Below are 15,320 nucleotides of genomic sequence, written 5' to 3' on the forward strand. Positions count from 1 at the left end.
CTACTTTATTCCCAAGCCCTTGCTCCCTTCTACAGTCCAGTTCTGGCATAATGAATATAAACTTTCTATAAAGCTAAGTTTTACATAAAGGTTCCTTCCTTAGCCTCATCAAATTAAAGTCAGTGATATTACTCAGGTTTTTAAGTATAGAGTATACAATAGCTACATTCCAGGTATTAAGGTTGCCAGTAGAGAGAGAAGAAAAAGTTAAATAAGCACTGAAAATCTCAAACAGATCTAGAAATAGCTTACACAGAAATGTAGCACGTCGAGAGGCAACCCCAAAAACCACAAATCAAAAGCCAGCCCCCACTACACTGCACATGCTTTCTTATCTTCCCAACGCTGGTCATAACCATGGTATTCAGTAACATAGAAAGATGACAAAATGTTTTGCTGTCTCTCTTTCACACATTATACTGAATGTTTAAAGCCCCTATTTAAGTAAGTGTTCACTTTCCTATTAAAATTTTATGGTACTTATTGTGGTTTCTTTTGTTGCTGTTGTTGGCTAGTTTTATTTGTTCCATACTGTTATTTAAATTGAATTATAGCAGTAATGTTGAAAACATTTCATTCAGATCATCTAAGTCCATTTGGGGAAGCATCATACTGAAAAACATCCATTTCATTTAAGCTGTATAGATCAGCCAAAAGGAAGGAAGGAAAGAAATGAGGGAGGAAGGGAGGGAGGGAGGGGAGGGGAGGGAAGGGAAAAGAAAGGAAGGGAAGAGAAGGGAAGGGAAAATGAGGGTGGGAGAAAGGAAGGAAAAAAAGGGAGGGAGGGAGGAAGGGAGAGAGGTAGAGATCATCATGTTGATTTTCTTAAAAAAAAAAAAACTATTGGTATTTTGATTGGATCACACTAAACCTGTAAGTCGATTTAAGGAGAACTGACCAGTTTTACAATGTTCATTCTTCCAATTATGAACTATATTTCCAATTATTAAATATTCATTGATGTGTCTCAATGATATTTAATAATTTTCTTCATGGAAGTTCTTGTATATTTCTTATTAAATTTATTCCTGGTCTTTAAAAATGTTATGTGTTATAAATAATAGCTTTTTAAAATCTCACCTTCTTGTCTTTCTAATATATAGAAATATAATTTTTTTATATTATCAATCAACATTGCTAAATATATTCTTTTTTGTAATAGTACTTTATTGAGGGATAATTTACATATAATAAGATACACAAATCCTAAATACACAGCTGAGTGGTTTTTTTACATATGTATACACTCATGTGGCCATCACCCAGATCAAGAAATAGAAAATTTCCATTATTCCAGAAAATTTTCTCATGCCTTTTTTCAGTCAGCAGTGTCTTTTCCATCTTTCCAATAATCACTATTTTGACTTCTATCACCATAAGTTAGTTTTGCCTGTCCTTAAACATCATATAAATCAAATCACATGGCTGTTATTTTTCTATGTCAAGTTTCTTTCACTCGACATGTTGCTTTGAGGATTCCTCCACATCCTTGCAAGTCCTAGGAAAATTTTTTCCATTATATTATTTAGTAATCCGTTGAGTGCATATACCACCACTGTTTACTATTCTGCTCTTATGGATATTTGGTTGCTTACAGTTTTTAGTTATTATCAATAAAGCTGCTATGCACTCCTTTCTCAATGGTCTACACCTAGGCATGGAAATGCTAAGACCTAGCATAGTATATGTTGAAATTCATTAGTAATTACCAGTTTTCCAAAGTGGTTATACCATTACACATTCCTACCATCAGTATGATACTCCTAGTTGTGGTACATGCTCATTAACACCTGGTATTAACAGTCTTTTTAATTTTTGTTATTGTGATATATAATAGTGCCTGTATCCAACGAGAGGACTTATCAAGCTTGCACTGTCCAGGTCACCACCATTGCTATAATCTATCATATTCATCATGGCACATGTCCACAATCATTGAGTCCAAATTAAGGGATTCTATGTTTCTGACACAGGGGCTACCACTGCATGTCCGGACATATGACTCCTGCCAAAAGTTTTTCTCACAGTGAGGGAGGCCACATTGTATGGGTTGTAGCTCCTGCCTACTTTTGGCCGACTGACCACATCAGACCTTTGATCACCTCGATCCCTGCCCACTCCAACTGTTCTTAAGATTATCAGTGGTACCTCACAGTTGTTGACACTTTTTCAAGACTGATCAGCCAACTCTGACCATAGCTGACAATAAGGGTAAAATAAAGAGAAAGTGGCCTGCATGGCCCTTGAAACTAATCTGTTTCATCTTTTCAAGGGCCATAGCTGCATGGCCCTTGAAACTAATCTGTTTCATCTTTTCAACTTTTATAGATAAAAAGTACATCATTGTCAGATTCAGTATCATTATAATGAATCTAAGTGTTGGTTTCTTTTAATTTTCCTAATTGAGATTTGTTGGTCTTCATGAAACTACAGGTTATTTTTTTCACTTTTGAAAATTCTCAGTGATTACTTCAAGTTTTGCCTCTGACCCACTTTCTCTTCTTCTATAGTATCAATTAACGTATGTTAGACTTACTTCATTTTTCATGTTTTAACTTTTTTCCACCTTTTTAGCTATCTGTTATAGCTAAAAATTTCTTCTTATATATCTTCCAGTCTACTTATATGTTCTTTAGCTATATCCAACCTGTTATTAAACTTTTTTTTTTACTTTAGTAATTCTAATTTTTATTTCCAAAAGATATTTTCAGTTCTTTTTCACATGTGCTAGGTCATATTTTCAAGCATTTATTTCCTTTAAAAGCTAAAGCACAGTTCTTTCAATCACAATATTTAAACAAATGGGTGCATTTTTGCTGATTCTCATGATAACTTTTTTCTAAGTATGTTTGGTAATTTTTACTGGTGGGGATTGTATAGATTCAAAAGTTACTGAAGAGGATTCTTTGAAGCTATAGATAAAGACACCTTCCTAGACAGAGAATGTATTTTTGATTTTGCCAGGACTTAGAGACAACACGAATCTAATCTTTTAAAACTAAATTCCCAAGTGAAGATTTATTGGATCAATAAAGTGACATAGATTTCAGCTGTAAAACCATGGTACAAATTCTCAGGGGCAAGTTCCATTACCTCCAACAGCACCCCTCTGAGCCAAAGCAACTTTCTATGTAGTACATTAGGGGTTTTGAAGCGGGGGGTGCTAATTTTTATTTTACCCTTATTGTGAATATGTCATCCCCTGGCATAAAAAATTAATCAGGGGAATGAATTCCTGTTAAAGCTCCCACCTTACATAGATGATGGCCTGAGACTTCTTTATCCCATATTCTAAAAGGATATCATAACTAAAGTTCAAGTTTATACACACAGGCAAATACATTATGTCAAAAAAAGACTTTCAATGGTCCAAACTTACTCCTTAGGATTCCATCTTTCACTTTGATTTTAGTCTTTATTATCTTAAGAATTCTGTAATACTTTTAAGAAGATCTTAATAAATTTTATATCCCAAAGAAACAATACATTCTGGTTGTTTCCACTAGAAAAATGTGTCTTAGTCTATCATATTTCTTGAAATAGCTGGAAGTGTGCTCTTTTTAAAAATTCTAACTAGAACCTAGCCTTCCCTTCTTCTACCAAGCTAGTTCAAAGTCACTTCATGAGGCAAGCCATTTTCACAAGAAATATGCTATAGACACAAGCCAGTTACAATGTAGTTTATTAGCAAATTTCACCTATCCATACTCTACCTGTTCCCTTGTTCCCTACCTAAGCAATGACAACCAAGAGATAATTATAAATACATCCGCTCCTAAAACTAAGGAGTAATTATATTAAAAAGCACAGTTTAAAAATGTTTAAGAAATTATACCATGAAATTTATGCGTGCCTAAACACAGGATTGTAAGATGTAAAAAAGACAGGCTTTATCTCATCTAATTATATAAAATGTAGTATTCCAAGTATGTGAATTCATATGAAAGCATGTCTATTGAAATATAACCACAGTCAAATGATTCTAGAATTTAATTTGGCAAGATTTTGTCATGTGAACTTGGGTAATGAACAAATAGTTAAACTTACTTTTAAGTATGATATATACTTTTTTTTTCCTTATTTAAAATGTGTCACTTTCTCTTTTGAACTTAAGTCCTAAGCCTTAATGAAACCCAGGAACAAACATATCTTTGCCAAAAGTTTACTTAAAATTCTCACAATCCCTTTTTTCTCATACAATGTGATTTAAATACATGCTTATTAACTGCACATTTTGCACTTAACTTTTTTAATGTTAATTATAAAACCTATACACACCAAGAAAAAATTATATTTTGCAACAGTAAATTAACAACTTTTTAGTTCTACAGAGTACAATTTTATGTAAACTTACACTATGCCAAATCTCTGTAACCTATAATAAAAATATTTATAAAATATTTACTATTTTAAAAGTACATTAGAAATTAAAGGACCAAGAATAAAAAAGAGCATTATCTTAAGAGATTTTTTTTCTCATTAGGACAAAAATGAGTATCTAAAACAATATATAACATATACATTGAACTTAACACATTAGGAATAATCTTAATCCTCTAATTTTTAAGTTATTTTTACCTTTCACTGTCTAATTAGTACATATCGTTTTAAAATTAGAAAGTATAATATGAAACTGCTTATACTGTTTGGTATATAAGCTTTCAGATTTTTTAATTTGTATTCTAATATAAATTCATATAAACAAAAACATACATTTGCTTTCTAAAATATCTGTATTGCAGCATATATTCGATTTTATAATCTTTTTCATATAATAGATCAATCCCCTCAAATATGAAATCCAACTCATGTATATCATGTTTAAAACATTCCTCATCAAAGCTTAAGTATTATCAACACATATAATTATTCAAGATAGTTATTTCTTTCCAATCTATTTTTTAAGACAAAACTAATTTTATAATTTCTCCAAATCCTTCACAAAATAAGCCTAACTAAAATGTCTAAAAACAGCCTATGCATTTTTGGTTTTCATTTAAATTACTGGCATTAAATAATATTAGCCACAAATAAAGAGGTTATGGATTTTAATCAAGTTCTTCTATCTTAATACAATGTCTTACAAGGTACTTTCCAAAGTAGTAGACACTTCAAAATATTACTAAAAAAAATTATGTACCTTTATTAAACAAAGAATTTTAAGACATCTCCTAACGTACAGTAATTTCGGATTACTAAGAAGTATACTACTGATATTGTGCCCAGGGATAATATCTGAGAAAGCTGGTACAGTTTGCTACCAACCTGTGTGCCTTTGGCAAATCGTTTAACCTCTTAACAGATAAAATTTCTTCTTCAGTAAGAGTTACTAATGAGTTCCTAAAGAGTTGTTTAGAAGATTATAATTTAAATTTTTTTTTTTTTAAAAATCAATATTGTTTTGTGATAAAATTTATTTATTTAATCCTCTAGTGGACCAAACTGTTTCAAACTAAAATCAAAAGATGCTTTCTATCACACATCTTGGGATCTTGCCGATTAAAAAAAAAACCCTGTAAATATACTATCATATTATAGATCAGAGGTTGGCAAACTATGGGTCATGAGCAAATATAGCTGGCAGCCTGTTTTGATAAATAAAGCTTTATTGGAACACCGCCATACTCATTAAATTAAGTATCATCTGTAGCTGCTTTTGCACTACACCACCAGAGTGGGTAATTGTGACAGCAACCATATAGCCAACAAAGCCTAAAATATTTACTATAGGTCCTTTGCAGAATAGTTTTACTGACATCTAATATAAATGACTATAAATTGAATTGGACAATGTAGCCAAAAAGAAATAGGGGAAGAAAGGAAAAAAATCAAAGAAATATTAAAATATACACCCGAATTTAATGACACATAATGCCATTTCAAAATCCTAAAAATCTATTAAGCCTCAAATGCAACTGGAGCTACAATATGAAATTTTTGGTTACATAAAATATAAAAACAATACTGAAGTATATTAATAGTTTATTTAGAATAACAAAGTATATCTTTGTGTGTTTTGAAATTAAAGCCAATTATTATTTCTATTTATAAATAGTACTTATATCTACTTTATACAAATTATGTTTTTACCTGCTAATGGCTTGCTCCTCATCAGTTATTCCAGTCTCCCTGAATGCCCTGTTTGATTCCGCCAAACTCAAGGCAATTGCTCTCTGAAGATCATCTTTATCATCTCCAGTGAGATCAATCACATCTGAAAAGCAAAACTATCTTTCTCAAAATCAAAAGTCAAACAAATGAAAGGTAATTCTTATCATGGAGATTTTATACTCAATATATGCTTTCAAATCAAAGTCAGCACCAACTTAATTCTGTGTAAGAGCCTCTCTGAAGAGAATGCAAAACCACTGTAAATTGGTTATACTTCAAAATGTAATGTTTTTCTCTAAAATATACCTAAAGCAATACAGCATATTTTTCATTGCAGAGGAATTTCAATATTTACCATGAAGTCTCTGATTAAAAACTAATGAGCAGAAAAAAATGCTAAAAAAATTTATTAACAAAAATTGAAATCGACATAATTAAACAATTATATTTATGCTTTCCAAAGTTAACCCAAATACACTACAGTTCATCCATACTACTCCTTAGACATTATCTACCAAAGTATAATAATTTAACAACTGAGCTCTCAAAATTATGTTTTTAGAAACTAATCAACTACATGTATATGTTTACTTATATATTTTTTAATGTCTGGAAGTATGTACCAAACTATTAACAGTGGTTAATTTTGAAGAGGGTTGTGGGAGGAGAAAAATGTAAGGATCTTTTATTTCTATATTAAAAACTTCTGTATCCTCTGAATTATTTAATAAACATGCAGTTTTTTAATTTTTTAAAAAAGGATTTCATTTCACAAAAAGAAATATACGAATAAGTGAGTTTTCTTTTTTAACAAAAGAAAATAGTCTTGATGCTATAAGAATTCTTTTTTCCAAAGAATAAAGGCTATAACTATAACCATTTTCAGAAAAACCACTTTTTAATCCAATTCCCCAATACAAACTGGTCAATTTCTTTAACCCAAAAGATGCCAGTAATATTGTTATTATCATTTAAATAACAGAAACTATAATATGTTGCTAAGTAGAGGATTACAACACAATATTATGAGAAAGAGAAAAGAAGTATAACTGTTATTACCTTATTTTTGTGTGGTTGGAATTATGCTTATTGATATTTTGGACAAGTTTTATATTGATTTTATTTGTATTTGAGACATGTTAAAATTATTTTTTTTGTGTAATCCTGAAATTTTATCAGAGAGAAACAAATAAAATGGGTAGGGAGTGGGAGATAAGGTACCTGCATTTTACCATCTAGCTACAAGGTTTTATAAAGATACTAGAAAAGAAATCCTATACTTAATGAGCAAGAAATAATATATATGACAGTTTCAAAAAAAAAAATCTACTTTTACTGTTATCCACACTTTTTTCTCCAAACAGTACTTTACAAGAATATTAGAAATAATAGTTAGCCATGGAAGGTGTTCCATCAAATAAAATGTGGAACAAACAAGGTAACTGAAATGATAGAGCTTGTCTACACACACCAGCAGACCAAAGGTTTCCTAAGTCTGGCTTACAAACTCTAAGTCCACCTAGACCACAGCTGTAGATGGGTGTCACCTGGGTGTAGCCTTTCAGCACAACTCAAATATTGATGAAGACGCACAGCTAGGACTAGAGAGGCATGAAACGGCCTCATAAAATGAGAATTATCATGGTCATTAAATAATGACTATAACTTAGGTGAGTAAAACAATAATGAAAGTACGGGAAATAATTTGAAAAGCACAAAGCAGCAGAAAAACAGATTTGGGGGATATAATCAATTAGCCCTCAGACTCGATTCTCTCATCCTCCTAGAAGGTTTTCTTCAACTACAGAAGTTTGAAAGTAGAAAACAAATCTATGTTCTTGATTTCTTGGTTAAAGCTCTGAATAAAATTTAGAGTCTACCAAGTGGATGCATTAAAATGAGATTTGGAAAGTAAAAGTGAGGAGGAAGCGATTATCCTGCTGCTGTTGGCTGTTTTCTCCAACATGATTGAACAAATGAGGGTTGTTCCACGGTAGCATCCCAGTGTCCATTTTCCAGTTTCAGGGATGTCAAAAGATAGGGAAGTGGCAATTAGACTCTGCATTTGAATGTCTAGGCACAGCTCAGTGGCAGTTACCTAATCCTGGCTGCTTAGTCCCTGGGCTACAGCTACAGATGTATGTTCTTGAATCAGGAGTCTCAGTGGCAGCCTCCTGATTCACTACCTTCCTGACTGTGGCAGAGGGAGTAGCTTCCTTGACTGACCAGTCCTGTGAAAATCTGGAAGTCATTTCAGAAGGCCAAGCTACAGATTCTTCCACCAGCCCTTCCAGTGATTTGTGAAGAACAGAATCCTGTTTTAAATTTAAACCATGGGATACCACCTCGTACCAGTCAGAGTGACTATTAACAGAAAGTCAACAAATAACGTGTTGGTGAGAATGTGGAGAAAAGGGAACCCTTCTGCAAAGTTGATGGGAATGCAAACTGATGCGGCTCCTATGGTATGGAGATTCCTCGAAAAACTAAAAAAAAAAAAACAAAAAAAAAACAAAAAAAAACCCAAAAAACTAAACACACACACACACACACACACACACACACACGACCCTTCAATTTCATTTCTAGACATTTATCCAAAACAAAAACAAAAACACTAATTCAAAAAGATGTATGCACCCTGTGTTCACTGAAGCATTATTTACAATAGACAAGATATGAAAGCAACCTAGTTGTCCACTGATAGATCACTGGAAAAGAAGATGTGGTACATGTATACAATGGAATGTTACACAGCAATAAAAAAAATGAAATCTTGCCATTCACAACAACACGGATGGATCTAGAAAGTATTAGGTTAAGTCAAATAAGTTAGAAATAGAAAGAAAAATGTATGGTTTCACTTACATGCAGATTTTAAAAACAGAACAAAACAAACAAAATAAAAACAGACATAGAAACGGAGACCAAAGAGATGGTTACCAGAAGGGAGGGGTGAAGGATAGGTGAAAAGGGGTAGGGGAATATAGTCAATAATATTGCGATAAGTTTACATGGTGACAGACAATTACTAGAATTAGCGGAGTGATCACATTGTAAGGTATTAAAATGTCAAATCATTATATTGTATACTTGAAATTAATATAACCAAGATAAATTGTATAACAACTATACTTAAATTTAAAAAATTAAAAATAAGTAAAAAACTTTCTTCTTTGAAAGTATCTGGAGTGTTTACTGTCTCATGAATGATTGACAAGTAAACTAAACTAGATAGAGCAAAAAACTCATTCAGAAATAGCAACAACTTAGAGATCTTCATAATTTTTCAATTATAACTAAAGCAACATAAAGCAAATGACAAGGAGAGATGTTTTAACCCTATTTCATAAATAGGGTAACTAAAGTTCTAAGAAACAGTCTAATATAAGAATAAAGAATGGTAGACAGGCTTCAATTTAAGTCTTTTAACTATTAAATCAAGTGGTCTTTCCTCCATACTAGCAGTTCTCCAAGCGTGGTTCATAGATCCCTGTGGATCCCCAGGATCCTGACAGAAGCGGGTTCCTTAAGTAAAAAAATAATTCTCATTATAATACTTGATATTCTTATAATAAAACATGTTACTTGCCTATTCTACTGTTATCATATTTGCACTGATGATGCAAAACAAGAGTGCCTGAAACTGCAGTATCTTAGCACTGATCAAGGCAGGAACACCAAGTTGAGTGTACAATTCACTGTATTACTCATAACTGTGCATGCTTACTAGTAAAAAAAGTCATTTTCTCTTAAATCCTTGATAAAAAGGAAGAAATTAATTTTATTAAATTGAAAACTTGATTTACATGTTCTTTAATACTATGTGACAAAAATAGGTAGTACTTCTACTCTATATCCAAAGTATGCTGTTGCTAAAAATACGAATACCAATGCAATGCTTGAGGTGCAAACTGAACTAGCTGACTTTTTTCATGGAACACTATTTTTACTTGAAAAAACAATGACAAACTGCAAACTATGATTATTCATACTTCAGTATTTGGCAGACATTTTCTCAAAAATAAACAAAGTGAGCCTGTCACTTGGAGAACAAATAAGAGTATTTGTTGCCAATGATCAATATGGAATTTTCAAGCAAAAATAAGAACATCATTAAACTTGTTTTCGCCACGATGAGTTTGATATTGTCCCAAGACTTAAAGGCTTTTCTGATGAAATCAAATGATAGTAACAATTTCAATGTGTTTTATAATGCAGATATTCTTCCAACACTTGGAAGAGAATCTTCCAAATTACCAATGCACGATGTTATAAAATCATGCATGGGTAAACAATCCATTCAAGGAGGAAGGTAAGTGATAAAGATGCTAGGAGCATATCCACATGCTGGGAGGGTGGTGCACCCGAACTCCACAAGACAGATACTTCTGCACTTGGGACCCTTCCTTATGTACCTCTTCACCTGGCTATTCATCTGTATCCTTTATCATGTCCTTTATTACATAATAAAACTGTAAACATTAAGTGTTTTCCTGAGTTCTGTGAACCATTACAGTAAATTATCAAACTTGAGGAGTCATGAGAACCCAATTTGTACAGTAACCTGGGGACTCATTACTTGTGAATGGCATCTAAAATGGGGACAGTCTTGTGGGACTCAGCCCTTAACTTGTGGGATCTTATCTAGGTTGATAGATCAACTGAACTGAACTGAACTGAACTGAATTGAATTGAATTGAATTGAATTGAAGGATACCCAGCTAGTGTTGAATTGTCCAGGAAAAAACACATCTGGTGTCAGAAGTATTGTTGAATACGAGCAGAGGAAGAAACAAGCAATAGTCGTCTTTACTGCTAGAAAGGTTAGCTGACCAGAAACTTCTGGTCCTTAACTGAAAAGCTGAGACTTCTTCAAGTAATGAAGAACGTTTGTTTATTATCTATAGTTTCACTATAGTTACAATAATTTTCTCCATGATGTTCCTATTACCCCCATAAAGTTGCTTCTTTACATAGGATACTTTAGAACAATATGGCAATCCTGAAAGAAGACTATTATAACCTACTCGCATACTGAATACATATGATTATAAGACAAGACATTAAGAAAATAAAATATTAGTTCAATAGAATGGTTAAACCTGAATTTCTTCTTTTTCTGGAGTTAGCAGAACAACTGCTATAAAACATGTAATGAACTATCAATTTCATAATGAAAACTAGCCCTCTGATTTTCATATTTGCTTATGCTCAAAAGAGAACAGAGAATAAGCTTGGCTTTAAACTACTTATAATTAGCAAAAGTCAATTATAAAAATTTAGCCTATGTAACAATTCCATCCAAGTACCAAAGTATTATGAATATTTTTGTATCTGTGCCAAGAGAGAGGACCTTGGAAAAATGCTAAACTCTGTTTTGACCAACCCTCCCTCTTGTATTAGTGTGAACCAACTCAAAAGCACAAGCATGTTAGTTTTGAATAACACTGTAGAAAAATCACGTTACAAAAGCCTATAAACAGTAGTCTCTAACATTTTCAAGACTGCCCAAATTAAAAGATTTTTTCCTGTAAAATCAGAAATATACATATACCCAAACATAACTGCACCCTAATAAGTCTTTCGCCTTCTAAATAATCACCATTTGAGTAAAACTTAAATACTACCAAATACTTGTCTGCTAACTCCAAAATATAGGCAGACATCAGCTTAACAATTATCAGACTTCAAATGTATACAATTGTTTATAACTCATAATTGATTTTCCCATGAAAACAGTATTTTCAATAAAAATGAGGTATTGAAATCAATTCACAAAACCTAATTTAGTTCATAATCCAGTTGAACTGCAATATATGCAAAGATTTTGATTTTAGAAAGAAAAAAAGTTTTTCTATTGTTTTCCTTATCTATATAGGGCTAAACATAAGGGGAATAATTTTTTTAAGTAAGCCAAATTTATATTTACCACTAGCAAAGATTTCTAGACAGGGTAGTGACAAAAGTAGAAAGAACACTGTCAGTAGTTAAAGTAGTTGAACAAGAGTCTGAGAAGAGTTGTAATAAGAATATATACCAGGGTAGGAGCAACTAAAGGAAAAAATATGCATTAAAAAACTGATAGAACTGCAAACTAATTGTTTTGGGAAATTAGGAAGAGCTGTAGAAAAGAAAAAGAACACTAGGTTGCCAGAAGCAATGTGGGTGCTCTTAAGAGAGAGGCAAATATAAACACAGAGCTGGTTAGCAGGGGACCAGAAATGAGAATATTGCCATTCTCACCCTCACTCTCTGATTCAACCATGGTTATGTCCTCACTATCAACATGTCGGCCAAATACAATCCTGCCTTGAGGTGATAGTCTGGGATGGTTTACTCCCTCACTGCACTCAGGTTATATGTACAAATGTGACCTCATTCAAGAGACATTCCCTTACCAGCCCTCTATCTAAAATACCATATCCCTGCCTGACCTACAACCACACCATTACCCTCTGTCCCTTTACCCCGTTCTAACGTTCTTCATAAACTTATCACTACCTGACATTATTTATTTTACTGTCTTCCACCTATGTAAACTGAAACTCTCTGTGTTTTTTAATGGCCTAAAGAAAGTATTTGATACGTAGTAGGCAATAAACAAAGAAAAGTTAAGCAAATTAAAGTTAATATCTAAACTGTAGAAGAGATAAAATTTAGTAAGGCATCTTCACAGTGAACTAATTAGAAGACTTGAAAACATGCTTTATCCATCTAAAATTTTTTTCTAGTAAGTGAAAGAACAAATAGCATAATAAGTTATGTTAAAAGGATATTTAAAAGCAAGAAGACATAAACATTCTCCTATTCTACTCTGCCCTCAGCTTTTAAGATGTTCCTACTTTTCCAATCTTCTCACTGTTGAACTGAGATCTCTAAAACAGTGATGTCCAATAGAACTTTCCGTGATAACAGAAATGTACTTTTATCTGTACTGTCTAATACAGTAGCCATTAGTCACATGTGACTAGTATTGAGCACTTAAAATGTGTCTAGTGCAAGAGAGAGAGAGAGAGAACTGAATTTTAATATTATTTAGTATTAATTTACATTTACAGTTGCTATCGGCAACTATGTTGAACAGCTCAGCTCTAAATGGTCTTGTTCTTTTTTTAATAGATGCTAAAATTATAATGGCGGCATTGGTAGGTAAGGAAAGTAAATAGTAAAGGAGCAATTCCTGAATTTTGTCATCAATTTTACTGTTTTCCAACTTGGATTGTGAACAAAAATAAAGTTAACATTCTGTATTAGTCAACAAAGAGTTCAAAGACCAGGGCTATCGTTCTGCCCTAAATTGAAAGAAAATTCATAAAGTTATACAAGTCATTTTTATAGTACATGTCCAATAGGATGTAAACCTAATTCTATCCAATCGGTTACAAGTGACTTCACACCACTGTAACATCTCATTTTTAAGCTTAATCTGGACTTTTGGTGAATCTTCAAAATAATTTAATATATTAGAAATCTCTATGGGAAAAATGATTTACTTTCATGGCATTCTTTTTTTTTTTTTTTTTCCTATCTGCAGTCACTTGTTTAATACATTTGAGGAATGGAAAAGATATCAGTGTTCAATTAATATAATCCTATACTACTTAACCTGTTATTTACCCTCAGTAGGAATGATAGCACTAGATTTAAATCTATTTATTATTTGTGCTTTAAATCACTTTTAAGCTGACTAATGACTATAACAAAAACCAGAATTCTAGGAAAGAACTTCAATATTTTTCTCACTTTCTAGGCAATCCTTACAAGATAATTCAAGTTCATTTTGAGGGGAAAAAATACACTAATGCTAAATTTGTGGAGTCGACCACTTAACACTCATTCCAATGTGTTATACCAATTTCTCTAAAACTTAAGCCAATATGTGGCATTACTTTCTGTGTTAAAATTACCTACCTAAATCCCTCTTATCTTTTGATCCATACTTTGATTGCTCAATTGTGGCACATCTTGTTCTGGCGGGCATATACTGTTTTTTTCCTGTTTTAAAAAAGTTCAGAAGAATTTAGTGGTCACGAAAGAAAGAATATTACTATTTGATTTCAAACTGGGCAAAAGCTTTGTATGGTCATGACTATGAGACTTTGCCATGACACAAAAATTGCACAGAATCTCTCCTCTGACTATTAAGTACACTTATGATCTCTGAATATCCTGCATTATTTCCTAGTCTCCTTTGCATTAATACTTTTTTACTGCAAAACGCCAATACAATTTTATTTCCAATTTAAGCTGGAGGTCGAAGGCATTCATTTGATAATCCACGATATGGACAAGAGACCCAAGTAATGAAGAAAAGGTGCCAAAAATTTTTGCTAATAATACTAAAAATGATTTTGACCTTTTCCCAGAATTTAACTGAGTATTAGATTATACTATGGAATGTTACCAAAGCAAGATAAAGACTCCAGGTACTCTACTTCTTAATTCCTTGCTATGCAAAGTACAAGCTTTTCTTGAAATGTTTCATTTTTCTCTCAAAAACCTTTGAAAAGTAAAAATGCACTAAAAAGGCCAATCATTGTCCTACAAATTACTGAAAATGTAATGACTTCTTCAATATTAAATGAAGGTTCACAAATATGTGTTCTTCAAATCAAGTAGAATGACTTACTTTACCCACTGATGTACCCGGGTACACACACATGAAAATTTCCCCACCAGTTCCAAATGTGACTTCTACGGAATGTTAGTTTAAAAGATAAATTTTTCTAGTCATTAAAAAAAAACATGTATTTTATTCCTTCTAAAAGATACCCTCAGTTATAAACAGCTATATTTCAGATTATATCAATAAGGAATCATATGCATTTTGCATTAGAGACTTTTATTTCAAAATATAAGATGTTTTGTCAGCACTGCTATAGATAAACACACTTAAAGTTAGCAAGGCTCTGTTTATGCATTAGCCCTGGTAATAACAGACTTATACTTAAACATAAAATTTAAAAAAAAAAAGAATTAAAAAATATAAACCTGCCATATTGGAAAGAAATAAGTGAAATAAGTTAAACTTTGGTCAACTTTCAAATAACAATATATTTCACATAAAATTTAAAAAATGCTCATAAAGGGTTTTTATATCTAGAAAACCTCCCCATACTCTGATTACTCCCGTACTACACACTCCTTCAGCACGTACACAATTTTTTCAATAGAGGCCTGTGTTTAAATACATAGCTATTTGTAAT

The 15,320-nt window shown here is 32.2% G+C and overlaps 1 protein-coding gene across 6 annotated transcripts in view; it reads right to left on the reverse strand.

The window, feature by feature from the left end:
- USP25 (ubiquitin specific peptidase 25) overlaps positions 1-15,320 on the reverse strand; it is a 91,410-nt gene that overhangs the window by 70,173 nt on the left and 5,917 nt on the right. For 3 of the 6 annotated variants that reach the window (XM_025042464.1, XM_025042463.1, XM_025042469.1), the window contains 2 exons: positions 14,026-14,109; positions 6,091-6,214 (listed from right to left, as the gene is read on the reverse strand). The exons of 1 other annotated variant lie outside the window; for it this stretch is intronic. In XM_025042464.1, the coding sequence (XP_024898232.1) occupies positions 6,091-6,214; positions 14,026-14,095 (194 nt within the window). In that variant the 5' untranslated portion in view covers positions 14,096-14,109. The remainder of the gene's footprint in view (positions 1-6,090; positions 6,215-14,025; positions 14,110-15,320) is intronic. 2 more of the 6 variants (XM_025042466.1, XM_025042465.1) reach the window with 1 other exon arrangement.

Source organism: Pteropus alecto, unplaced genomic scaffold (assembly GCF_000325575.1).
Source record: "Pteropus alecto unplaced genomic scaffold, ASM32557v1 scaffold239, whole genome shotgun sequence".
NCBI classification, from domain to species: Eukaryota; Metazoa; Chordata; class Mammalia; order Chiroptera; family Pteropodidae; genus Pteropus; species Pteropus alecto.